Below are 25,688 nucleotides of genomic sequence, written 5' to 3'. Positions count from 1 at the left end.
TTGGGAGCCGCAGCCCAGCTGGCCGCCTAGCTTTCTGCAAACCACGTCGCGGCTCCCCGGGGGCAGGCGGGAGGGGGGGGGTCATTTGCTCCTATTTGGGTCAGTCCTTGTGAGCAGCTACTGTTTGACCGGCCTGGGGCCAGCGCAGCTCAGGGACCTGGCAAGACACATGGGGCAGGGCGGCGCGGGGCGGCAGACTGATCGCTGGGGAACGTAGAAGCTTCTCACAGGGACCTGGAGCAGGGCCCAGAGCTCAGTTCAGAGATTTATTGGCGCCCCTATAGCCCAGGCCAGTGCTTTGCGCTGGGTATGCAGATAAGTTGCGCCACAACTCTTTGCTTCCTGGAACATGGGAGGGGGTGGCCCCACAACAGGGCCTCGAGGAGTAGGTCAGACTTGAAGGTGAGGCTATGTCTGGAACTCTCTGCAGATGGACACACCAGGATCTTGGGACTTAGCTTGTTTTTTTGAGGGCCCAACCCACATGGAGTGTTTGGGAAAATGGAGGTCAGCCAGTCAGCGATATAGGACATGGGATCCGGAAAAGTGGCAGATCTGGGAACTTGACACGGACTGACAGCTGAAGAAGGTGACTTGGGCAATGGCAGGAATCTCAGGGAGAGCTGAGGCCTTAGCCCTGGGAAGCCCAACCCTGGCCACCCAGTTTCTCTGGCCTTCCTACCCGATCTGTTTGCCTGGGGCTGCAACAAAAACAAAGCAAAGCAAACACTTCATTGGCAGGAGATAAGCCCAGATAAGAGGCTGCCTTCCTCCGAGGGGGGAGCAGCCCGTCTCCAACGGCCAGGAAGCTAGGAGAGGCCTTGAAGGAGTGCCAGCCTGCCCCAGCTGCAGAGCTTGGCCCATTCTCTTGCCACAGGGTCTCTGGTGTTCCTGGCTGGTCCCAGGCTCAGAGCATGTCCTCCGGCTGGTGAAGACTATAAATCACAGAGCTAACACGCAGGCCATCCTGCCTTCCAGCAGGTCTCCACTTAGCTATGGCCCAGTAAATGCAGCTTCCATTCGGGGCCTGTTTCCGTATCTGTAAAACAGGCAAAACATCTCCCTCATAGGGATGCGAGGGCCCCAGGGCATCGGCAGAGTATCCTAGCCCTTAAGACCATCAAGTCCCTTTCTCTCTGAAGAGCTATGGACTTCCCACTAATCTGGAAACTCAGCTTCAATCCTTAGCGGGGCCTCAGCAGCCCTGGTAGAAGATGCTGGGTGCTTGGGTCATATCAGGCAACAGGAAGGGGTAGAGAGTAGAGAAGGCTTCCTAAAGCAGGGTCTGAGCCTGAACAAAGAGAGACGGTGAAAAGCTGAGGAAAAAGAGATTAATGGGTTTGGGAAACTTAGGGGCTCGGGACAGATGTCAGAAGGCCAGAAGCTACCTCTGACAGGGACTAAGGTCACCACAGACCTTAGGCAAGGCAGCCAAGTTCAAACCTTGAAATAGATAGGAATCTGACCACAATGGTACAACCCCATTTTACAGATGAGGAGACTGAGGCCCCAGAAAAATGGCAGTACCAGAGCTAGAGCCCAGAGTGTTTTCATCCAAACTACACTGTACACAGGGTCCCTGAAGTCCACTTTTATTCATGTTAAAAAAAAAAAGTCCCCAAATATAAAGGGTTGCTTTCTACTACCCAGAACTCCAGGGTTCCACTTGCTGCTCCTTGGGAATTGGGGAGTACCTATCTTAGGTGAATGTTATGGGGTACAAGCCCTAGCCCTTTCCCTAGGCCTGAAGTTAGAAGGGGAGGCTGAGGACCAAGAGGTCCCAGGAAGATGCAGGGAGTTAGAGTTAGTATGAGGCATTTGCCTCAGATTTTAAAAAAATAAAATTTCTAAAGATATAAGGTTAAAAAAAACCCAAAGTATTAGTGTCTTCTACCCACAGCCCAGTGCCCACCCAGACTTGTGGCCACCTCTCGCTCAGCCAGTTCAAAGCTGGGTGTTCTCCTCCTGGCTCTCCGAGTCAGCGCTGGACAGGTGCCCACCACTCCCAGGTGCATGACCATTGCTGGCACAGGCCACCAGGGGGCCGTCCCCCAATCCCTCTGATGTCTCGCCCAGCAGGCACCGACGGATCTCCTGGGGCAACCTCTCTCGCTGTTCCTGACACTCCTGGGTCAGCTGGGCCAGCAGCTACAAGAGGCTGAGTGTCCCAGAGGGGCCAGGCTGCCCAGCTCCCCGGCTCCCCGCCTGTGCGCCGCCTCCCAGGCCTCACCTTGGGTTCCTCGTCCTCCAGCTGCTGGAGGACTTGCTGCTGCCCTGCCACCAGGCGCTCATGGCGCTGCTTCTGGGCCTCTTCCAGCTGTAAAGGCGGGCAAGAGTTGAGCTGAGGGAGGGGCAAGCTCTGGGGGGGGGGTCACTGGGGCAGAGGGATGTCAGGGCTCCCAAGGTGTTGGATATGACGCAGGGACCAGGGGCAGTTGGTACAGTCCCCGGAAGAAGGCATTAGGAGCCTTTTGGAGAGAAAATGCGGCATCAAGGTGGGCACTGAAAAGCTGAGTTCCTGCTGCTGAAGGAGGGGAGGCGGGGCTCACTCACCCGTCTGATGGAGTTTACCGACTCAGTGATGTGCCGCCGATTAATCTCCGTCAGTTCCCTGTAGAAGTAAAAGGGACAGCTCAGGGCCAGGCTCTGTCCCGACCTCCCCTCACTCAGTGGCTCCCATCACACTTACACCTCCTTCTTGTGTTTCTCCCTTGTCTTGGCCTCTGAGATGCTGTTGTTGCGCTTCCTGTCCAGGATCTTCTGGAGTTCCTTCTTCTCCCTGGAGAGCACGGAGGAGCAGGGGGAGTCAGAGGCTGGACTCTGGGCACCAGAGTCCCCCACCCTCGCCCAGGACCTTCTATCTGTCAGTACCTTTCATTCAGCTCCTTCAGCCTCTTGAACTGAGTTGTGTGTGTATCCAGGACAACCTCCTTGAGCCGCTGATGAGCCTGGGGAGGCAGGCAGCAGCCAGCAGGTAACATGGGGCTGATGGCAGAGCTACCCAGGAAGCTGGCTCTCATCACCTGTACCACTTGCCCCTCACCTGTCGTAGATGTTCCAGCTTCCGCTTGGTCTCCACATCTGCCTGGGCTTCCCTCAGCTCCAGCAGGCTCTGTACTTGTCGGTTCTGGAACTCTCGATACTGTTTGGCCTCCTCTTCCTCCTTCGCGTCCTCCGTGTTGGTGGCCTTGCCCCTATAGGGAACCTTCTCAGTGCCAGGTCTCCGGTAGAGGAGGACAGTTAGGGCAGAGCTCATGCCAGCAGAGCAGCAGGCACCAGCTAGGCAAGCCATGCTATGCAAATCAGGAGGCCTAGCAAGGGCCAGCAGCTGTCCCGTTAGCTTCACACAGCTGATGGTATCCTGGCTGGGGACCTCAGAAGAGGTGTCACTCCCAGGGAAGAGTGAGGGCCTGGCATGGGAACCTGCCTCCACCTTCCTGCCATCTGAGCATGCCCACACAGCCTGGAGACTCACAGGCACACCTCCCTGTGATATTCCTGTCGGCACACAACACAGGTGGCAACAGGCTGCAGGGCACTCACAGGGCACTGGGGGAGGGCCGGCACTTCCCCTCAGCCCTGGCCTGGGCCAGGCCATCCAGAAGGCGGCGGGTGAGGGCCACAGCCTTGCGCTGGTGCTTCTTATGCAACTCCCGCAGGTCTCGATCCTGCCGGCTCCGTAGCTTCACCATAGCCTTGTGGCTTCGGAGCTCCTCTAGAGGTGTAGGGGTCACCTCTATAAGGCGGAGCAAAGGAGGCAGGTTAGTGGTTGGGGTGGGCCAGGCATGGCTGAGCTGGGTGGGGCAGATGCCTACCAGGTGGCCCTACCCCAGATCAGGCTGTGCCCCTTACCAGAGAGGATGCTGGCAATCAAATCATCTCGCTGCCCTGGAGAGCAGAGACTGTGGTGAGAAGCCGTGGGATCCAGCTGCGGGTGGCTCCCCGTGGCCCACCCCTAGTACAGGCTGCCCCTTACCTGGGCTACTGAGGGAGGAACTAGTGGGGGAAGTGGTAGGACCGGGGGGCCAGCGAGGCGAGGCATCCAGTGGGTTAGGTGTGGGGTTGGAGGGGAGCTGTGACCCTGGCTGTTGACACGGAGTCTCCTGATATGTCTCTGTGCTGGCCTGAGCCTGTAAGAGAAAACTCTTTCAAAAAATGTTCTCTTCATCCTTCCACCTCCTGTATGCCCTATGCCCCTTCCAGCTCTCTCTGCCTACACCAGGAGAACAATAGGCACCCCAGACCCTTGCCCAAGCCATCAGGAAGGCTCTGTGTTCCCAGAGCAGAGGCTTCTGGAGAAGCCCGGCCCCGCCCCATGGGCCTTCCCCTGCGCCCCTCCCTCCCGCCCACCCGCCTGGTGGTTTGTCCTCCTCTTGGATGCTTAGCTTCTGATTTAATCAGCAAAGGAAGCCAGTGTAGAGCAGGCACCAGTCTCTTCGACTAACAGCTCCTCACAGCCCTAATTGCAGTCAGCTCTTTCCTGGCGGCCACAGGCCCCATGGGGACTGGGTCAGGACATGTGGCTGAACCTCTGCTCCTGGCGCCTTCCCACTGAAGCCACTATCTCTTCATGGTTTCCCTGGCTTCCAGTACCCCAGTGTGTCCATACCCAATGCTTTGACCCTGTCTAGACACAACCAAATCAGTGCAAATGGGAATGTCCTCTTTCAAGAGTCCATAAGTGAGCCGAGGGTATAGCTCAGTGGTAGAGCATTTGCCTGGCTTGCTTAAGACCATGGGCTCCATCCCTATCCAGCATGGGAGAAGAAGGAAGGGGTTGGAACTGACTGGTAAAGTACCTACCCTAAATGCTTGAGGGCCTTTGGTTGGATCACCCCATGCCTATAACCCCATTGCTTGGGTGGGCAAAGACAGGGGGCTCTCTGAGGTCACTGGCCAGCCAGTCTGGTTCAATGAGAGAGCCTATCTCAGAAAATCAGGTAGAGTGTGTCTCTGGAAAACCACACACACACATATGTGCACACAAACCAACATGTTTACACACAAAAGCAAAAATCTACAGCCCTTCTGCCCACTGTAAGCTATCTAAAAATCCCCTGACAGTACCACATGGCAGAAAGGGCAAGCTTTAGGGGCTGAAAACAGGCCAAAGGCCCAGCCAGGCTGTGTGGCGCTGAGCCACTTCCCATAGCCTCTGTGAGGGACAGGACAGTGAGCCAAGGATGTGACTGACCTCACACTAGGGCTGGCAGCAATAGCCACTTCATTTCTAGGTTTGAGTGAGACAAAAGAACCCAGAAAGGAGCAGGCTTCCCAGGCACGGGGCAGGCTGAGAGACATGAAACTAGGCTCTGCAATAAGACACTTAACAACAGAGTCTGGAGAAAAGCATCAGATGGCAGGGTTGGTAGCTAGGGGTACCTGTGGAAGAGTTGTTCAATGTCAAGGTGGGCCTAGCCCTGCCCACCTCAGTGGCTGTCCACTCACCTCACTCTCCCCAATGAGAGCAGCCAGTTGCTTGGCCCGCTGGTCCATTAGGCTTACATGCTTGATGGGGTTAATCAAGGCCTCCGCATAGTCTAGAGGACGTAGAAGGCCCAGTCTTCAGACCAAAGCCCAGGCCACACTTTCTGCCAGCACAGGGCTCCAAGGGTGGGAAGTCTGACCCCACTTGAACTGGGGCACCTAAATCAGCCATGCCCAAGCCCAGTCCCCACCCTTCTGAGCTCCGCCGAACCTATCGCCCGCCCTGTCTCCCTCACCCTGGTGGTCATCTGGGATGTAGTCAGAAGCTTCAGTGTAGATAAGCAGGGCAGGCAGGCACAAAGGTTGGTTGGCCTCATTTCGCAGGCAGACATAGTGGTATCCTGGGTGGGCAGCGGGGAAAGTTGATCTCGGCCTGGCCAAATTCCCAAGCTGCCCCAGTACTGCCCAAAGCCCGTGGACTCACCTGAGCGGATAGCAGAGACAGGCAGGATACGGTGCCCAACAAATTTGCCACCCTCCTCAAAGGCTGCAATGCGTAGTGAGGCCAGCGTGGGCAGCACAACCTGTGGAGCCCACACTGCTGAGCCATGGGGCAGAGCCAGGACCACCATACCATAGCCGCCAAGGCCTCACCCTCAGAGCACAGAAGCCCAGCTCAAGGGATGACCACCAGAGTCCTGAGCCAAGAACAGAGGTAGCCAGAAGCCCTCAGGGCTATCTATAGGATAGGACAGGACAGGTCACATTGTGGTCTGCTTAGCAACTATACTGAGCCATGTGTATAAATTCAGGACACACTTCAACCAGGTCAAGAGTAGAGGCCACATTCCCATGGGACCACAATGGGGGTTGGGGGAGGTCAAGCTTCTAGTTGTGGTATCTGGCAAGTACTTCCTGCCATGGGGACAAGGGGACAAGTCCCTGTTCCATATGTGAGGAAAGAACAGGAACGACACAAGATAGGACATGCTGTCATCATCCCTATGCTACAGCCTCTGTCTCTTCTTATCCCATCCGTCACTCAGAAAAGGTCAGAGAACCAAGCCTGACCCTGCGATATGCAGGCTCTAAGGGGGGTCACCTGCTTTTCCTACTTTCTGACCACTGGTCACTATCACGGTGCCTGGCCCTGCTCTCAGAATAAGCACAGCAGTCATGGCGGGCTGGCCTGCCACGGGTGGGGGTGGGGGGGTTACCTTGGGGAAGTCAAAGGGTTCCTCTTCCCACACAGGGTTGAATGAGTTCCCCTGTGATGTCCGGGTACGATATTTGCGTCTTGTGTCAACTGGGAGACCAAACATGTCCACCTCAACGTAGATGCCCACCTTCTTGTCAGACAGGAACTGCCCTGAAATCACCTGGGGTGGGTGGGACAGGCCAGGAAGTTAAGTAAGGCAGCTACTGTGTGTCTTCCTCAAAACACCCTAGGCCCAACCCCTCCTGGGCCCCACCTTGACCCGCAAGGCGTTGGCCACTATGCCATCGACGATGACCTCAGTGAAGGGGTCAAAAGACTTGTCCGGCCGCCGCATAAACTCAGGCTTGAGCAAGTATCCGCTGCGCCCATTGTACTCAAACACGCCTGCGTTGAGCTGCATTGGCAAATCTGTAGGCAACACAGGCAGATCAGTAAAGGGTCTTAGCAAGGGTCAGCCGGAGTTCAAGGTCCAGGACCAGGGATGGGATCAATGGATCAAGGGGCCCAGGTTCAAAAACAACTAGACAGATGAGGGTCCACAGAATCAGTCTAGGTAAGGGCTCAGACAAAGCCTGGGTTAAATTTGGGGATCAAGGATTAGGTAAATCAGAAGCCAGTAAGATGGGCAAGGGTCAAGGAAGGGTGTGCTGGCCAGTTCTATGTCAACTTGACACCAGCTAGAGTCACTTTGGAAGTGGGAACCTCAATTGAGAAAATGCCTCCCATCACACTGGCCTATGGTGCACTTCTTTTGATTAAGGATTGATATGGGAGGACTGGTGGTCCTGGATGCTGTAAGAAAGCAGGCTGAGCAAGCCATGAGGAGCAAGCCAGTAAGCAGCAGCCCTCCATGGCTTCTGCTCCAGTGGCTTTCCTGACTTCCCTCAATGAGGGACTTGTAAACTGTAAGATGGAACAAACCCCTTCCTTCCCAAGTTGCATTTGGTCACGTTGTTTTATCCACCAATAAAATCCCTAACACAGGGCCAGAGCTCACCCAAGGTCTGGAAGTTGAGGGCAACAAGCTGGCAACCCACGTTCCAGAAGAGCTGAGGCATGTAGTTGGAGGAGTCCACTCGTGTGCCCTTGGGGTAGATGCGGCTGAGCTGCTGTTTGTTGTATCTGGGGTTGTCGGTCAGGGCCATAAGGGAAGAAGTGAGCACCCTCTTCCAGTCTCTGCCTGGGGCACCATCTCATTCTCCTGGAATCCCACTCCCAGCAAGCTGTTCATGTTGTCCCTGAGCCTTCTGCCTCAGCCCACTGAGAGCCCCATGCAGATCCTTCCGTGGCAACTGCCAGTCCCCACTGCCGGCCCCACTCTAGCCACAGTGCCTGGGGAGGATACTCCACAAACTCCATAGGACTCTTGGTCAGTTGCTCCATTGCCTTGGTCTCCACGAAGGATGACATCTCGAAGCACTTGTTCCTTTCTGGGGGAGGAGGAGGGATGTAAGAGCAGCCAAGGCCCGGCAGGGCCAGTTCCCAGTCACCCATCCCCACTCACTTCGTGCAGCCTCAAAGGACTTGAACTTGACGGGCTCAACGTAGTTGACGAGCGTTGACATCTCCTCCGTGGCATTGACCTCACTGCTGGCTGTGCCCTGTGGTCCCAAACTCAAGATCAGTGGTACCAGGTGTCCCTTACTCCCCTCCCCAGGGGGACTAGCCCTTTCCCACACCTGCAGGCATACTGCTCCACAGCCTCCTGCAAGACGTTGACACATCACCTGGATAGAGGCCTCTCAGTGTCCAGCCCACACACTGTCCCTAACTCAGGGAACCTCGCAAATCTTCCCTCCCACAACAGCCACAGTGACCCTTCTGTCACCTCCACTCCCCAGAATTCCCTTTGAGTTTCTCTCCTGCCACAGGGCCTTGGCACATGGCTAGTGCCACCTCTTTAGGTCTGTCTGCCCCAACTTCCATGCCAGGGCACAGTTCCTTTCCCAGACTGCAATTCTGTATCCTCTTCTCTTTAAACTTTTTACTGCATTTCTTCTTCTTCTGTGTGTGTGAGTGTGTGTAAGTGTGGGCACTTGCTGCCATGGTACACACATGCTGATCAGGGGACAACTTCTGAGAGTCAGTTCTGTCCTTCTACCTTGGGTTCTGGGTGTCAAAGTCTGGTCACTAGGCTGATACAGTCATCACTGTTACGTGCTATGCCACCTTGCCAGTCCTGTACCGTAATACTCTTTGTTGAGCCAGGGTTTCTCTCCACTGCTCTTGCTAGCCTAGAACTCACTATGTAGAGAGACCAGGCTGGCCTTGAACTCACAGAATCTACTTGCCTCTGCTGAGATTAAAGGCACGCACCACAATTTTTTTGTTTTGTTTTGTTTTTTGAGACAGGGTTTCTCTATGTAGTCTAGAAGTGTCCTAAAACTGTAATCAGGCTGGCCTCAAACTGAGAGATTCACCTGCCTCTGTCTCCCTAGCTGGGATAAAGGTGTGAGTCACCATGCCTTAGCTCTTTTTTTTTTTTTTTTTTTGGTTTTTCAAGACAGGGTTTCTCTGTGTAGCCTTGGCTGTCCTGGAACTCACTCTGTAGACCAGTCTGGCGGCCTTGAACTCAGAAATTCACCTGCCTCTGCCTTCCAAGTGCTGGGATTAAAGGCGTGCGCCCCACTGCCCGGCCCCTAGGCCCCTACCCTAGTTCTTTTTTCTTCCCTTCTTTCTTTCTTTCTTTCTTTCTTTCTTTCTTTCTTTCTTTCTTTCTTTCTTTCTTCCTTCCTTCCTTTCTTTTTCTTTCTTTCTCTCTCTCTCTCTTTCTATCATCTATCAATCTATCGTCTTTCAATCTATCATCTATCAATCATCTATCTATCTATCTATCTATCTATCTATCTATCTATCTATGCCCTTCTCTGTTATCTGTGAGGAGGACAAACATGGGGATGCAGATGCTTTTATTAGTGGGGCGTCTCTTTGGCCTTGCACCCTAACTCTTGCAGACTCATTTGCATATCTGCATAAACTGGAGCCTGCATAGATTAAGCTCTAAGAGAGCAAACGAGCAGCACAAAGGCCGCCACCCAGCAAACGCCCCTCTCCCCTGCCTGTGGTCCTGACCTCATCAGTGGTAGGCTTTTTTGGATCCGTTGTTTCCTCTTCTTCTTCATCTTCCTCCTCATCCTCTCGGTCACGGTCAGGCATGGGCACATTAGGTTCCCGACTGAGGCTCTCCTCACCTAGAGACTTCTGAGGCTCCAGGCTGGCCTTCTCGAGTCCCACCTCCTCCCCATTGCTTAGGCCAGGGCAGCTGTCGGAGCTGGGGGACCCTGCACAGGGGCCAAGGGTCCAGTGTTAGGACCTCAGGCTGGTACTGAGGAAGCCTGCAGGTTGGGCTCAGTGTGTGGGTGGGGAGGTCAGGGTGCCCTCTTCAAGAAGCACAGCTTGGGGAGAGGATAGGGACCCGAGTCTGGGTGGCATTAAGGGTAGTGGCTGCCCAGAGGTATCACAGGTCACAGTTACACAGAGCAGGGAACTAGAACAACAGCCCACACAGCCAAACCGTAACAAGGCAGAGCTACAAGTCGGGCTCATGCAGAGCCATACCCAGCAGGGGTTAGTGGGGTGAGAAGTTATGTATCACATGATGAGGGGCTTCAATAGGGAGACTAGGCAAAGGTTAACTGAAAGTTTAAGCAGGTGGGTGAAGAGAGTCAGTGGCGGTTACAAGTCAAGTATCAGGGGCCTGAAGGAAGAGGATGGATGAGGTCAAAGGTCAGAATCCAGAGCCCTACCCTCACAGGGCGGCAGTGACATACTGAAAGTCAGGGCAGAGAGATCAACACCCAGCTGAGAGGTGGGAAGGAAGGAGGTCAGGCTAGAGTGATGGAGACACTGGGGCAAAAAGTTACTTCCGAGTTAGGATCAGGGCTGAGGTCAGGTCAGGCCATACCAAGCTGAGGTGAGGAGGGCTCTGTGGCGGCCGAGCTCTCACTCAAGGCCGAGTTGCTCTGTTCCAGAGGCCGCTTGCGCACTGAGCTGTCAGGGACGCCTGTGCTGGGCCGATGCCGCTTCTTATTCTTCACCAGGATACGGCCCATCAGGTCCTGTGGACTTGGCAAGGGGGTGCCCGCAGATAGCTGGGCAATGTGGACAGGTCAGGACCTTGTCAATCACCCTTCACTTTCATACACCCTGGCTTAACCCCAAGCCCCCATACCGGGTATTTGTCGAGAGGGTCAATGAGCAGCGCATCTCCAAAGATAGAGCGGCAGTACTCAGCCATCTTGGCCTGCTGCTTTGCCCTGTAGGGACAAGGTCAGAGGTCAAAGGTCCCCAGGGGTCAGAGGCCTATAAAGTGGGTGAGTATCTCGGATCAGAGCTGATGACAGTATGAGAGGGCTGTGTTGGGGTCCATCAGACTGCCTCTATCAGAGGTCTCTCTAAAGATTCCCAGGGCAGGGCCACTCACGAGTCGACATGGTTCTCAAAGGAGAGGATGACAGGGTAGGGCGAGGTCTTGAAGGCTGCCTCAGCGATGGCCTCTAGCACATCACGCAATGGCACCTCAGTGGTCATGGTGAAACCATGAGTGATGAAAGGTTCTTCCTCCGGTGGCCGTCCCTTCCATACATCCAGCTCCACACAGCGGCAGCCCCACAGCAGTGCCTGGCGGTACATCTCCACCGATGATGGTCCAGCCAGCTGGCCCGCTGAAGGTAAGGCTGTGTCACCTACTGGCCACCCCATCCCACTTGGAGCCAACCCACCCTGGGGATGAAGAGACCCCTGACACACCCAATCAATTCCAGGGCAATTTGGAACTGGCAACTCCAGTCAGTGTGGAGGCAGTACCCATCACCCCCAGAAGTCCTCAGGAAAGGGTAGACATCCCGAGCCCCAGCCCCTGGTGGCATCAGGTGGCACAGAGTAGCTAGCATTCAGCAGCATCTGCAGACACAGCTGGTCCCTCCTCCAAGGCTCCCAGCACTGCCCCACTCCCTTGAACTATGGAGTCCCCAGATACCGTCTAGAGCTCCCTAGGACCTAACTAGTATCCACCACAGCTATTCCTGCTACTCGTTGTTGCTGCACCAGCCTCACCATCTCCTGCCTAGGGGATCACAGCCCCTCCCTGCCTCCAACCCAATCACCACAGAACTCCTAACAGGTCACACTGCTTTCCCTACTTCAAGCCATCCACGCTTTGCCACTCACATTGAATCCAGAAGCCTTCCAGACCGGGGTCAGTCCTGCCTTCCCTTCCCAGCCTTCTCTCCCCAGCCCTCTCCTCCTGTATACCTGCCATTAGGCCCATTTATACACACACACACACACACACACATTTATACACACACACACACATTTATACACACACACACACACATTTATACACACACACACACATACTTATACACACACACACACACACACACACACACATACACACACACACAAGGTAGACTAACTCTACCCCTTAGTCGCACCTCCAGCCCTTTTTGTACTTCTAAAACCATCTGTCTCCAGGCCATGTATCTGTACAGGCTACTCCCGTACGTTGAAACAAATATGCCATCAGCCTGTCCCCAGGGACACTTCAAGATACCCAGAAGACCTATCCCTCAAAGATACAGCACTGGCCAATGAGTGATGGAGGAGGAGCAGTGTGAGGGTGAGGATGTGCGTGTCCGCGCTCCCTGCTGTCTCACTCACCAGTGAGATAGGTATTGTGCGAGGAGTTGATGAAGTATGCGCTCAGTGGCTGGGTCATGTCCATGCTCAGATCCAGGGCCTCCAGAGGCAGGATACCGTTCTCCTCCCCTCCCAGGTAGCGGCTGAAGCCCTCCATAGACATCTGGTCTGCGGGTGGGGTGCCGACAGGTCAGCTGGGCTTGGCCAGACCCACCCACACTGCCCCGCTGCCAATAGCTACTCACCGCGCTCCAGGAACTGTTTGTTCGTCTCGTACTTCTCAATGAGTAGCCGAGCCTGTGAGGACCGGAGTGGCGGGTACAGCACTTCGTTGAGTCTCGGGTCTCTCTGCTTCTGGTTGATAAAGTCCATGAGCTGCTCCAGAGTGAGGTACGGCTTGCCCTTGGCACCTCTGAAGGGGCCAGAAGCTAGGTCAGGCTGTAGCCTCAGCTCTCACCTAATGCTCCCCTAATGCTCACCCCAGGACATGGAAGCGAGAACGCCTGCGCCTAACTTCAGCGGTCACAGACTGGTATCCTGGGCCTCAGTTTCCCTGTCCCCTCTCCTGACCACTCAACATTGTCAGGTGGAAGAAAGTCTGGCATCAGCATTTGTAAGAACTTTAAAAGCTGCTAAAAGCTTGACCCAGCACTTGAACCTCTAGACCCCAGGACCAGTCTTGCCTCTGGCCTCCCACACTGTGTTGGCCTGGGCAGGTCCCACACAACCATTGGTTCCCATCCGGAATGGGCTGATCAAGCCACCTGTGGCAAAGGGATGACAGAGAGTTCCAGAAACCACATGATTACCCTGGGCGAGTTCCCCCTTTCTCGCTCTGATGTCCTAAAACCTGCCCCCTGGCACCCGTTTTCACTGGATCAGAAGAGCACTGAGCAGACACTGGAGGCCAAGCCCAGCCTATGGATGCCATTCCCAGGCTGCTTACATCTCCAGCAGGATCTTGTCAATATCCGGGCGCAGACACAGTTTGTTCAAGAACCGCTCAAAGATTTCCAAGGAAAACTCATCAGGACGAATGGACTCACTCTGAGGGCGAAGAATGTGGGGTGAGAACCTAGGGCAGCCAGTTCCAGAAAGTGGGTACCCACTGTGACACCCCACCCTGCCCCACCCTCACCCTGGCCCTGCCCCACACACTCGGTTGAAGTTGAGGCCACAGGACTCCAGCGCCGTCTCCACCCGCTTCTTGTCCGCTGAGAACATCTTCAGAATGCTGATGCAGGCAGGAGGGGTCAGGGTCAGTGGGGGGTGGGGGGCAGAGATCACCAAGGTCAGGGCAGGAGAGAAGATGCTGAGGGGGAAGGGGGGCTCACTTCTTGACCGGAATCCGTCCATCCTGATTCACCTGCAGCTTCAGCTTCGTGTATCTGGGAAAGCGAGTGCAAAGGTCAGATCTTGGGTCTGGTCAGCAGAACCCCCAGTGCTCCCCAGGGTAACCGCAGGCTCACGCTTTCCGCAGGAAGGTGTTCCGGGAGGCGTTCTGAGCCAATATGTTCATAGCCAGTTTAAACAACTCCTCTGACCAGACCTGGGAATTGAGAACACACAAGGAGAATAGGTGAAGGGGGCAGAGGGGCTAGCCCAGCCACAGCCTACATCCAGAACAGGGTCTGGTGCATAAAACATCATGAGAACGTCACCGAGAGTGGTGACTTATGCTTGTCATCCCACCACCTAAGAAGCTCTGACAGAAGGATTGCCCTGAATTTGAGGCCAGCCTGGGCTACATAATGTCTTCCAACAAAACCTCTGCTTTCCTGGGTTGTCGCTTGACTCCAACCCACCTTGACTGTGTCATCTTGCACGGCCATGAAGTTCAAGAACGTGGTATTTACTGGATCTGGCCCGGCCACCACTGTCATCAGTTTCTCCTCCAGCCGGGTGTCAGGACCCCCAAAGCCCAGTACTTCTCGCATCTTAGGGTCCTGTGGAGTGAAAGCCAAGGGTGAGGAGGAGGAGGAATGTCTTGTCCTTTGACAATCTTGGCCCCGTCAGTATGAGATCTTAACCCTCACCTTGGGCAGGCGGGCATAACGACCTGTCCTTGTGTCCCTGATGGAGCTGATGTCCAGTGTGTCCACCTCCTGGAAAAACCAGAGCCAAGGTTTGTGTCTGAGAAGTACAAGGGGGTCCTTAATTGCCCCACCCAGGCTGGGGAATGACCAGTCCCCTGGCTAGGCCTTAACCCCAGGACAAGGGGGCTGGGTAGGGGTCACCTGTAGAGGCCTAGGCCCTAACCAGCAGCATCAGCACCGCTCTCACCATGTTGGGTCCTGTCCAGTACAAGAAGAAGCCATTGGGGTCCACACGCAGGGTCACCAGGTTCCGACTGGAGGCCTCCTGAGGGCAGTACAAGACAAGAGTCGGGAATGAGAGCTGGAGAAGGTTTGGTCTTGGACCTACAGTAACCGGCTTCTGCCACTGAGCCAAGCGGAAGCTCCTCCAGCCTACAGATGCCCCTGGAGATGAAGACAAGTTGTCGCAGGACATTGCGGGTTCAGTCCCCAACATGTCTCCCAGCTTCACCCTGAGATTCTATCCCACAGGATTCTATTCTATCTAGCTACCCTGCCCGTATCACCAGATTTTGCCACACCCGACCCTGTACTTTCATTTCTTCTCTAACCATGAAACTACTACGGAGGCCTCCAGGAGCCCATCCTGGCCTCGATTTCCCCAGAAGGCCTGAGAGGTCAGGGATGCTAGAATCCTCCGCCTCACACCCTTTACTTTAGCATACTATTCCCATATGTGATGGTTTGTGTATTCTTGGACCAAGGAGTGGCACCATCTGGAGGTGTGGCCTGGTTGGAATAGGTGTGTCACTGTGGGTGTGGCCTTAAGACTCTCACTCCAGTTGCCTGGAACTCAGTCTTCCACTAGCAGCCTTTGAGTGAAGACATAGAACTCTCAGCTCCTCCTGCACCATGCCTACCTGGATACTACCATGCTCCCACCTTGGTGATAATGGACTGAACCTCTGAACCTGTAAGCCAGCCCCAAGTAAATGTTGTTTTTCATAAGACTTGCCTTGGTCATGGTGTCTGTTCACAGCACTAAAAAAAACCCTAACATCATATGAGAGCAGAGGGCTTGGGAGCCTGGAGATAAAGCTTCCCTCTGTCCCTTGAGGCCTTCCAGTATCTGGCTACCCTAAGATCTTTCTCATTGCTCATTACCCATCACATTGTACCTCATGGGATCCTCATAGCCTCTAGGCTCACCCATCTTATAGAAAAGGGCCCTTCAGGAAGACTAGGCAGGGACTTTCTCCTCCCTAACAACCCTATGGTGACGACAGAAAGGCAGGATAGTAGGGATATGCTCATTTTCTAAAAAAGGACTTAGTCACTGATGCCCAAGGCTATGCCATGTGCTCAGGATCAGCAAGAACTTACACTCCAGTCAGTCCTACACTCCCTTTAGCCAAAAGAGAATTAGCATCCCCAAACTGCTGCTCTCTCTCCCCCGACAGTCCTGCTACCAACGGTGCACACTCCTGTCCCCTTGCCCATCTGTGAAGCACATCTAGCTCTACGTCCTGAAACTAAAACTCCCTCTCCGTGCTCCCCAACGCCTTGTGTGTGAGGTGTGTCCTGACATCACCCTCATTTTACATAGGAGGAAACTGAGGAGTCAGGATTTGCAGGGGTACACTTGCAAAGTCCTGGCATGTGGCAGAGAGCCAAGACCCCTGCAGGACCACCCCTGGCTCCTGACCTCAGCCTCAACCTCACGGCAGAGAGTTCAGTTTCTCTCTTGGGAGAATAGGGGTTGCACAGCCCCACCCATGCAGTCTCGGTTTACAAAAGAACAGCAGCTGATCTGGGGACACAGGTCCCTAAACCCATGGGACTCATAATCCTTCAACTCTTAGAGGATACCAGGTCCCAACTCCTCCAGGAGATTCCAAACCTTGCCCTGGGCCTGACTAGCTAGCCACCAATAGTGCTAGAAAGGAGGAAATTTGTGGGTACTGTCCCTGTAGCCCCTGTGGCACCATCCTCAGGGGCCTAACCTCCAAAGGCCACCCAGGACCCCGGCTCTTCAGTCCCAAACTTTGTTCAGCACCCCCACCCCAACCCAGGCCCTCTCCTTGTTTCCACTTCCTTATTTGGGTTTATCACACTGCAAGGAAAAGGAGAAACTTTTCCCTTTAGTCTGGCCTGGGGGAAGGGGTATCCTGGGGCCCCGGGGGTACCCACCCTTGCCCAGCACACCTGCAGCTAAGGCCACGCCCCCAGCCCCTCCCCTTAGTTCTCACTCCTGCCCCACCCAGCCGGAAAGAAAGCCAGCGTCTTCCAGGCCTATGGCCCGACTGGGAAGGAACAGTAAGGAAACTCAGGCGGCCGAGCTGAGGCCCTAGGGAGCAAGGAGCCCAGGGGGTAGGAGAGGGAACCGTACAGAAACGTGGGTGAGACGTGATATCTAGATAAGAAGCCGCAGGTGAGTATCAGGGAAGTACCTGAGAGAAAGCAATAAAAAGTGGGGACCAGGATTTATTGAGGTTCAAAGTCACTAAGTTAAGGAGTGGGGAGCAAAGTTCCCAGAGTTAGAGGAACCTGGAAAGGAACAAAGTCTCCGGTAAGGGGTGGCTAGGTGCTCCCATCTGAACAGAAAGCTCGCTGGAATCTAGAAGCAGGACGAAAGGGTATCAACCAGGGCAGGCTGGAAAGGGATGACTATAATGGCTCAGGCGAGCGAGGCACTGAGAAGACTAGGATCCCAGTGGCACCCCACCCAAGGCAAAGATGTCTTATGCCCCCTGGGGGTCCAGTGCCAGGAACAGGAGTCTGGGGACCAGACCAAAGGCTAAGAACCAGCACGGAGACTTTGATATTCATCGTCTGGCAAGGGTGGAAAAGAGTGAGAAGAAGGACAGGATTTACTGGGGTTCAAAGTCTCCATGCCAAGGAGTGGAGAGCCCAAATGACCACAGCTAAAGGACTGGGTTGCGGGGGAGAAGAGCGGGGACGACGACAAAGTCTTCAATTACCAGGACAACAGGGGACTCAAGTTTCCGGAGTGCAACAAGGCTGGAATAGGGGGTGCGGTGGTCAGGCGACACTGAAGTGGGGATCCCTGGCATTCATCTAGTCGAATGTGATTGAAGGAATCCTTCGATCTAGGCAGAGCAGAGGACAGCCCACTCTCTTACCTCGTCCCATTTGATGAACTTACTCCCGCGCCGCAGGGTCTCCACCACGGTGGGCGGCTCCAGCTGCAGCGCGTGGACGCCGGGCCTCGCGCCCGCCATGGCTAAGCCAGGGGCGGCTCGGGGACCTATGGAGCCCCGACGGGAACCGACGGTGCCACTGCTGTCTCCACACGCTCCCGCGCGGCCCGCTCTGGCCCCGCGGCGTCAGCGCCCGCCCGCCAGCCAGTCTGTCCCGGACGGACGGGAGACTCGGCGCCCGGCCCCGCCCCCTCCGAGCCCCGCCCCGTCGGGCGGTGCCGCCCCCTCCCACCGCTATGGTGCCGCCCGACCCACGGCGGCGCCCCCTCGTGGTCGGGGTGGCGACTGCAGCCAAAGGGATGATGGATCGGTATTGGGGGTCTTTGTTGGCCGGCTGACTCAGTAGGACTCTATTTTTCTGTATTAGATAAAGTGGGAGATCTTGGGGGCATGGGGCTATTGAGGGTGCACCTGGAAAGACGGGTGTTGGAGCCGCTCAAGACATGCCAAGGTCAGCCGGTTGAGGACTCAGGTGGAAAAGGCGAAGATAATAAGGTTAGGGGACACAGACCCTTGTCCTCAACCCGACTCCTACCGCACTTAGTTGAGCTCAGGAAACGTCGTCACCCCATCTCTCTCTCCATCCCACTCCACCCGCGTGCCCTCACTTCTCCTCACCCCCTCCTGCTGCAGCACAGTCCCCCCTCCCAAGGAGCACTTAGCTGGCTAATGGGCCTCCCGCCGGCAGGCGCCCCTCCCCCGTCCCTAGCTCTGGAGGCCTGGAGCTGCACCTCCTTTGAGGACCCAGGCATCCTGGTTTTCCAGAGAAAACCTTGCCGCAATTGTTGCGCTGCTGACCCTGTGACGGGAGCCAGTCTCAGTGAACCTCTTAGTTGAACATAGTGAAAGATGGTTGTTTGCCCAGAGGTGGCAGAAGCCTCGTGGGTGTCCCCAAAGGAGGGGTTGTGCAGCTCCTGGCCCACAGCAGGTGCCCTGAAATCTGTGTTCCAGTGATCGCAGGAACCGAAGGGGCAGACCCATGGGCACCGGCCGGGGTGGGGGCTGTAGCCCCCCCGCAGGCCTTGGCTGGGGGGGCTCCTGCCTGGGGGCCCCTGTGGGAGCCCCCCCAATACAGAGGAGGCAGCAGCAGCAGGTTTAAAGTAGAACTCATCCAGAGGGGCCAGCCAAGTCACCTAGAAACCCAGAAAGAGTTGGAGCTAGCTCTGGGGGGAGGAGGGTCGGCTAAGGAGGAGCTTCCCTACCGGCGCCTTTGCCCCAGGCACTCAGGCCTCCAGAGGAGCCCTGCCTGGCACTGGCTGTCCTCCAAATCACCATCATGGCGGCAAACTTAATGAATCTAGTTGTCTTTGGCTGTGGCCTTGTGCAGTGGTGTGATTGTTATCTCCACTTGAGGCCCAGAGAGGGGAAGGGACTTGCCCAAGGTCACACAGCTTCCTGAGAGGATTTAACCCCTCATTCTGCTTCCTGCCTCTGCTCCCTGGTCTGTAGGAGAAAAGGGGGGTGGGGTGTGCAGACCTGTCATCTCCCTCCTCTTCTTCTTCCTCCTCCTCCTCCTCCACAAGGGCTATAAGAAAATACCCCTTCAGAGCTCCAACTACCACCAACTTCCTCCAGAGATCAGAACCATTAAGAGTGGAGATTGGCCTCTACCCACACACAGGCTTGCTTTCAAATCCAGGACTCCCTTCTCCAGGAGCTAGTTATCACAGTGCAATAAACACACACCCCTCTGTAAGAAAGGTGACAGGTAGAAAAGAAACTGGGAATGTCAAAGGGGAAAGAGAAAAGAAAGGGCATGGGTCAGCTCTGGCACAGGGGATCCTGCACACCAACGCTAAGGGCAGGATGACTGGGCCCTCCCAGAAGCTTCTGGAAGCAGGGCCTTGAAAAACAGGATGGAAGCTGGTTGTTGAGCCAGGCCCTCTTCTTCCCCCATCACTAATCTCTTGAGGCCAGGCAGCCCCCCATTAGAAGGCTCCCTCTTCCTCTTTGGATGCTTTCTTCCAGCCCTGGAATGGTAATAGAGTTTCTCGGCATGCAGTAATGGGGGGAATAAAGGCAGCTTTTCCGGCCTCTACCCTTGATTAAGGGATTGGTCTGGGCCCACAGGTCCCTCCCCAGGGCCTCTGCTTCAGGGAGGTGCTGCAAGCATCCTTAGCTGCTCTCTGGTGGGAGGGGGCCACATTACCGTGGGAAGCCACAGCCTGAGGCTGCAGGAGAAGCTAGGCACTCTCCAGCCATAGGAGGGCTGGTGGATGAGCATAGCAGGATGAAGGCTCCAGAGCCCACACTCCGGGTCACAGAGAGGTCAGGATTCTGGCCTCCTGGAAGACACGCCTTCCACATGAGTGATTTGCCCACTTCCTGGGCAGAGTCAGGACTTGAATCCGACCCCTTGTGCTTCAAGGCTAGGGCTCCCTTTGAGTGGCCCAGGTTCCAAGAAAGCTGTAGGCTACCAGACCCATCTTTCCTCTCACAGTGAATGGTCATTGGAAGGAACAAGACAGAGCAGCAGCCAGCCCCAGGAAAACAAGGATGCTCTGGGGATGACACGGGAGGGAGCCAGAGGGAGAAGCAGGATGGGCATGCCTCTGAAAGGACCTGGCATGTGACATCAAATATGCGGTCAAGGGCCAGGAAAGGCAGTGAGTGTTCCCTATCATCATCTTGGGGACACAGGCAGGGTTGAGGGTCTTCAGAGTCACGGACTCAACTCTCACAGTATCTGTCGGAACCATTCCTTCAAGGTACAAACCCATGCTGGCATTCAAAGAGAGCTGCTCTGCCCTTGGTGGGGTGGGCTGGGCATGCAGGGAATCTGTTCCTGGGAAAAGACTCTCCCATTAGTGCAGGCATGGGGGAGGAAGTCAGGCTCAACATGCAAGGGTCACAACCTAAACTGCAACAGCAGCAGGAGCCAACATCCCGGGCGGGCGGGCGGGCGGGCGGGCAGGCTGTCCAGGCTAGCTGAAGAGATGCTAATGTCAGGCAGCAGGCTGCGGGCTGCTAAGGGAAGAAACATCAGCTTACTGCAGTGCTTCCCCCCACTGAGAACCAGAGGGCTGCGCCCCCAGCCGCTCTCCTCAGTAAGCAGCTCACTCCCCACCTGCAGGCCTTCTCAGCTTACTTATTTATTGTTTCATGAATCACAAGCTGGCTTCAAGCCCACCGGGCAGCCAAGGATGAGCCCGAACTTCTCAGCCTCCTGCCTGCACAACTGCGATGATAACAACTGTATGTGGTGCTGGGGATCGAACCCACGGCACTGTGCGTGCTAGGTACGCACTGTCCCAAGGCAGCTACTTTCCCAGACTCATCTCCCTTTACTTTATCTTTACCATACTGGGAATCAAACCCATACCCTTGCACATGCTGGGCAAGTGCTCTACCCCTGACCTACATCCCGAAACGCTGTGGCTTCTCTCCAAAAAAACAGCATCGAGGGGGCCAGAGAGATGCTTCAGCAGTTAAAAACACTTGCTCTTGCAGAGGACCCAGGTTCAATCCCCAACACCCACATAGTGGCTCACAAACATCTGTGATTCCAGTCCCAGGAAATTCAAAACCTTGTTCTGTCCTCCATAGGCTTGGGGTGGTACATGTATTGCATACACATATGCAAAGTGGTCATAACATAAATTTGTAACACATAAAATAACAAAAAGTAGCATAAAAGAGAAGCCTAGCCGGGCAGTGGTGGTGCAGGCCTTTAATCCCAGCACTTGGGAGGCAGAGGCAGGTGGATTTCTGAGTTTGAGGCCAGCCTGGTCTACAGAGTGAGTTCCAGGACAGCCAGGATTATACAGAGAAACCCTGTCTTGAAAAAAAAAAAAGAGCCTAAAGTCCCGGGTTTGAGTTTGGATGTACTACCATCTGTGGGACCCTAAGCCAAACTTACCTCTCTCTGAAACCCGCCTGCTCAGAGGATTTTTTGTCTGCAGCATCTGGAGAAAAGATGTCCATACAGGGCTAGGACTTGCTGTCCCTGTAACCTTGAGACTATTTGAAACTGAGAGCCATAGAGACATCCAGAAAGTGCTACACAACCTCCTTGGGTAGTATGAGATGGAGAGGGTGGCAGGAGACTGGTAGAGACTCTGCCTTAGTTTGTGTGTGTGTGTGTGTGTGTGTGTGTGTGTGTGGTGATGGTGGTGGTGGTTGTCATACAGCCCAGGCTCAAAATCCCAGCTCCCCCTTTATATAGTCCTGTGAGTTAACTATGTGCTCTCACAACTGAAGTGTCCACGAGTTTTCCTGTTTAATGTTCCCCACAGCCTTCAGAGGAAGTCCATCAGCTTCCCCCACCCCCACCCCTCTCCTTTCGGTCGTTTGTTCAACCAATAGGATGGAGAGTCCTTTGCCTGGGTCTGAGAGTTTTTCGAGCTAGAATTCGGTATGGACCTAATAGTGTCCTAATGCCTGTAGGTTTGACAAGGAGCATGCCGACCCAAGCTAGGGTATCAGCAGAGTCCTCAGAGCTCTGGCCCACCAAATTTTCGCTTTCTAGCAGAAAGACAAAGGAATGAATGAAACAATTTAAAGATGCAGACAGAATAAAGGAAGACTGGAACGTGGCCTCCTGAAGTGTGAAGGATCAGGAAGTTACTGGGTGAACTAGCTTGCTGTCCCTACAGCAGAACAGGCAGAGGTCCCAATAAACGCTCATTTGGGGTCAACTGCTACTATTACCTTTATCACTGTGAGTTTTGGCTTCCCCACATGCTAGCTCTTGGCACCCGACTTTCTTCCTTTGCACACGCTCAAGCTGCGGGGCGCCCAGGGCCTCGCCCAGCACAACACGGCCAGCTCAGAGGGGCGCGCCCCAAACAAGTTTGTGCTTCAATGCGGGCTCTGCAGCTGGGAGGGGCAGCATCGACGAGCCGCGGACTACATTGCCCACAATACCACGCGCGCCGCCATCTCAGCCGGTGGGCGGTGGTCGTCTCAGTCCTGGCTATTGTAAGCCAAACGGCCAATTCTACACGCCCCCACCCCGAGCTCTTCCTTGAGGGGCGTGAGACCAGACCAAGTAGGGCATCCCGGCACTTGGGCAGTGCCTGGACCCCTTTGCACCTCCGATCCCCGGAAGCCCTGTCCACGTGTCGACCCATGCGCGGAAGTTCTCTCGCCCCTTGCTGACCAAGGGTCCCGCACGTTCCTCACCGCATCTGCGCCCACTCGGTCTCATGCCTAGACTGTCTGTTTCTGCCTCAGTGACAGAATGAAACAGGGACAGAAGAGGACTATGGTCCTAGTGGGCGTGAAGATCCAGGCATCCGACACATAGAAGTCTAGGTTTGAGGCCAGAGGTTAAGTTAAAGGAGACCGGGCAGTCCCCGAACCCGGCAAAGTAGATCCTCCCCTATCCCCTTTCAGGAGGCGGGGTTGGGGAGAGGGGGCCTGAAGCGGGGCTGGCCCTTTAAGGGGGTGTGGTCGGGGGGCGGGGGAAGAGAGCAAGACAGAGAAAGCGGCAGCGGCGGCGGCTCGGGCGGCGGCCGCGGGGGACAAAGGGCGGGCGGATCGGTGGGGAGGGGGCGGGGCGCGGCCAGGCCAAGCCCGGGGGCTCCGCATGCTGCAGCTGCCCCCGGGCGCCCCCGCCGCCGCCCTCGCCGCGGAGCTGCGCGGAGCGGAGCCCGCGAGCTAACCGGAGCCAGCGGCCCGGAGCCAGCCGGCGGGCGTCCGGGAGGCGGCGGCGCAGGGAGGGGCCCGAGCGCGCACGTGGCCCCGGCGGCCGCCATGGCGGACAGCGGCCCCGCGGGGGGCGCGGCGTTAGCTGCCCCGGCCCCCGGGCCGGGCAGTGGCAGCACAGGGCCCCGAGTCTACTTCCAGAGTCCCCCTGGGGCCGCAGGCGAAGGCCCGGGGGGCGCAGATGACGATGGCCCGGTGAGACGGCAAGGGAAGGTCACCGTCAAGTACGACCGCAAGGAGCTACGGAAGCGCCTCAACCTGGAGGAGTGGATTTTAGAACAGCTCACGCGACTCTACGACTGCCAGGTGTGCTCCCCACCCCGCGCGGATACCCTAAAATCGGCCCTAAGTCGGTCTGTCTCCAGAGTCAATGGGAGCTCTGCTGCCAAGCCACCGGTCTTGCACTCGCCGCTCCCAGTGAGTGTGCGCTCTTTCTTGCCTAAGACACTCTAGCTTTCTCCGCTGCCCGGGACCTTGCGTCCTTCGTGGTACTGGCTCAGGTTAAGCATAGTGTCCTCGCCGAGTCTAGAAGAACTAGATAGCCTGCTGGAGGCAGGGGTCTAGCTTGGGCTGACAGTGGAAGGTCTAATCTAGTCTAGTCTGAGCTAGCATCGACACTAGTTGAAAGGTACCAGTGTAACTGTCTCAAGTGTTACAAAGGATCTGAGTAGTTGTAGTGGGCTAGCCTGCCATTCTGTCTATAGAGACAGGTTAACCAGCTCTCCCAGCTCTGGTTCTCCACCCCATGTTCCTTGCTTGTTCAGATGGTGACTCAGGCCCCCAGGGGTAGGGTGGAGGAGTGGGCCTGCCCTCTAATGCCTACCCTAGCCCAGCCCTGGAATGCAGCTGGCTCCAAGTGTGATAGCTGTACCCTTGGGGAGGGGGGCTGTACCCCTTTCTCCTCAAAGCATGGGCTCTTTGTTTCCCCTTTATCAAGCATGGGTCTTTCACACTGACCCCTCACCCTCACTTCCTCCCCCCTCCCAGGAAGCTGTGACAGGTGTTTGGGGGAGGGGAGGGGCTGTGATGAATTAGGACAGCTGGCCCACCAGTGCTCTGGTGAGCCGGAGGTCCCGGATGCTGAGAAGGCACATCTGCTAGGTTCAAAGCCCAAGGTCCCCAGCCCTGTCTGTCTGGCGCCCCTGGTGCCCACTGGCAGGGACAGGAAGTTCCCCCTCATTGGGCAATTTGCCTTGGCACAGACCTGATCTGTTTTCCTTCCCAGAGCAGCTGTCTTTGCTGGGCAAGGAGGGCTGGGCTGGTTTTGAGTGAGGCAGGGAGCCCTCTCCACACCCTCTCCTGGCTGAGGCACTTGTCTGTGCTTCTCCCCACCTCTGCCCCAGGAGGAGGAGATCCCCGAGCTCGAGATAGACGTGGATGAACTTTTGGACATGGAGAGTGATGATACCCGGGCTGCTAGAGTCAAGGTAAGCTGAGGTCACCCAGTGGAGGGCTGTCGGGAGACACGGCCCCCCGGGGGTGGGGGGGCTTGGCCCTAGGGCCATACCTTCTTTGGTTTGGGTCATCTGCCTCTGGAAAAATGAGGCTCATGGAACTTAACTGAGCTATGTTCCTAAGTGGCCTCAGTCCCTGGGGAGGGTATAGGTGAACTTCGAGCCCCTGTCCTCAAGAAGTCACTATGTGCTGTGTTCTCCCTTGCCAGGAGCTGTTAGTTGACTGTTACAAACCCACTGAGGTAAGTTATTCTCCTTGCCCTCAGGGTGGGTGTGTATGTGTGTAACTTATCATCGGGGATCCTGGCCTCTCTAACAGCCCCCTCCTATCTAGGCCTTCATCTCTGGCCTGCTGGACAAGATCCGGGGCATGCAGAAGCTGAGCACACCCCAGAAGAAGTGAGGGTCCTGACTCAGATGGCCGTGGCTCCCACAGGACAATCGCTGCCCCCCAACCTCGTAGCAACAGCAATACCGGGGGACCCTGCAGCCAGGCCTGGTGCCATGAGCAGGGATCCCCGTGCCCCTGCCTAGGGGTCATTTCCCTTGCCCTCAGTTTTCCACTTTTGGGGTTTTTTATTGTTATTAAACTGACGGGACTTTTTGTGTTTTTATATTGACTCTGCGGCGCAGGCCCTTTAAAAATAAAGCTAGGATGCAGCCTTTGGAGCAGCTAACAGGCTTGGCTGGTCTTTTACGGGGGACACACTGCTCTACAATTGTCACCAGCGCAGCTACTCCCCGGGTGATCCTGGGCCTTCTTGGAGCCCATGTAGCCATGGTGATAACTCAGGCGGACTCCCAGATTGCTATTCCAAGCGGCTGGGGAGCAGTGTTGCTACCTACAGTCCTCAGAGTTCTTAGTCGCACGGGTTAAGGTCTCTAGGCTGTTGAGGCTAAACCTCAAGGCTCTGCAATTATCAGGGAAGATATGATATGAGATTGAAGCTGGTTTTGTTTTCCCTTCCCCCATGCTGGGGGTCCACTTGGGGACCAACCCATTCACGTTACACCAGTGCCCTGCTCTAACACGGATGCT

At 55.7% G+C, this 25,688-nt stretch overlaps 2 protein-coding genes across 5 annotated transcripts; one reads left to right on the top strand and one right to left on the bottom strand.

Moving 5' to 3' along the window:
* Window positions 1-253: 253 nt before the first annotated feature.
* On the bottom strand, window positions 254-22,315 carry Plcb3 (phospholipase C beta 3). 4 transcript variants are annotated; one of them, XM_021151397.3, is made up of 32 exons: window positions 17,469-17,709; window positions 14,573-14,650; window positions 14,326-14,394; window positions 14,095-14,235; window positions 13,759-13,838; window positions 13,624-13,677; window positions 13,448-13,523; window positions 13,236-13,336; window positions 12,535-12,701; window positions 12,311-12,457; window positions 11,070-11,310; window positions 10,818-10,902; window positions 10,551-10,737; window positions 9,719-9,927; window positions 8,151-8,247; window positions 7,992-8,076; window positions 7,644-7,768; window positions 6,900-7,054; window positions 6,645-6,806; window positions 5,912-6,011; window positions 5,724-5,828; window positions 5,449-5,540; window positions 3,977-4,130; window positions 3,853-3,888; window positions 3,544-3,736; window positions 3,044-3,194; window positions 2,872-2,948; window positions 2,690-2,779; window positions 2,554-2,611; window positions 2,231-2,317; window positions 1,929-2,148; window positions 254-1,039 (listed from the first exon to the last, which is right to left on the bottom strand). In XM_021151397.3, the coding sequence occupies exons 1-31, from the start codon at window positions 17,565-17,567 to the stop codon at window positions 1,945-1,947; spliced, it is 3,705 nt and encodes a 1,234-aa protein (XP_021007056.1). In that variant the 5' UTR covers window positions 17,568-17,709; the 3' UTR covers window positions 254-1,039; window positions 1,929-1,944. The 4 variants fall into 4 exon arrangements, with proteins under 4 accessions (XP_021007056.1, XP_085690018.1, XP_029328563.1 ...); XM_085833892.1 differs by lacking the exons at window positions 254-1,039; window positions 17,469-17,709 and adding exons at window positions 17,307-17,435; window positions 22,197-22,315 and having other exon boundaries at window positions 1,572-2,148; XM_029472703.2 differs by lacking the exons at window positions 254-1,039; window positions 17,469-17,709 and adding an exon at window positions 22,197-22,314 and having other exon boundaries at window positions 1,572-2,148.
* Window positions 22,316-23,023: 708 nt separating this feature from the next.
* On the top strand, window positions 23,024-25,326 carry Ppp1r14b (protein phosphatase 1 regulatory inhibitor subunit 14B). The gene is made up of 4 exons (XM_021151985.2): window positions 23,024-23,501; window positions 24,539-24,622; window positions 24,859-24,891; window positions 24,984-25,326. The coding sequence occupies exons 1-4, from the start codon at window positions 23,244-23,246 to the stop codon at window positions 25,050-25,052; spliced, it is 444 nt and encodes a 147-aa protein (XP_021007644.2). The 5' UTR covers window positions 23,024-23,243; the 3' UTR covers window positions 25,053-25,326.
* Window positions 25,327-25,688: the final 362 nt, after the last annotated feature.

The sequence above is a fragment of the Mus caroli genome, unplaced genomic scaffold (genome assembly GCF_978045245.1).
Source record: "Mus caroli unplaced genomic scaffold, Mus_caroli_1 scaffold_20, whole genome shotgun sequence".
Classification (NCBI taxonomy): Eukaryota; Metazoa; Chordata; class Mammalia; order Rodentia; family Muridae; genus Mus; species Mus caroli.
Note: the sequence above shows the minus strand (reverse complement) of the source record. Positions and strands in the feature narration are given on the sequence as shown.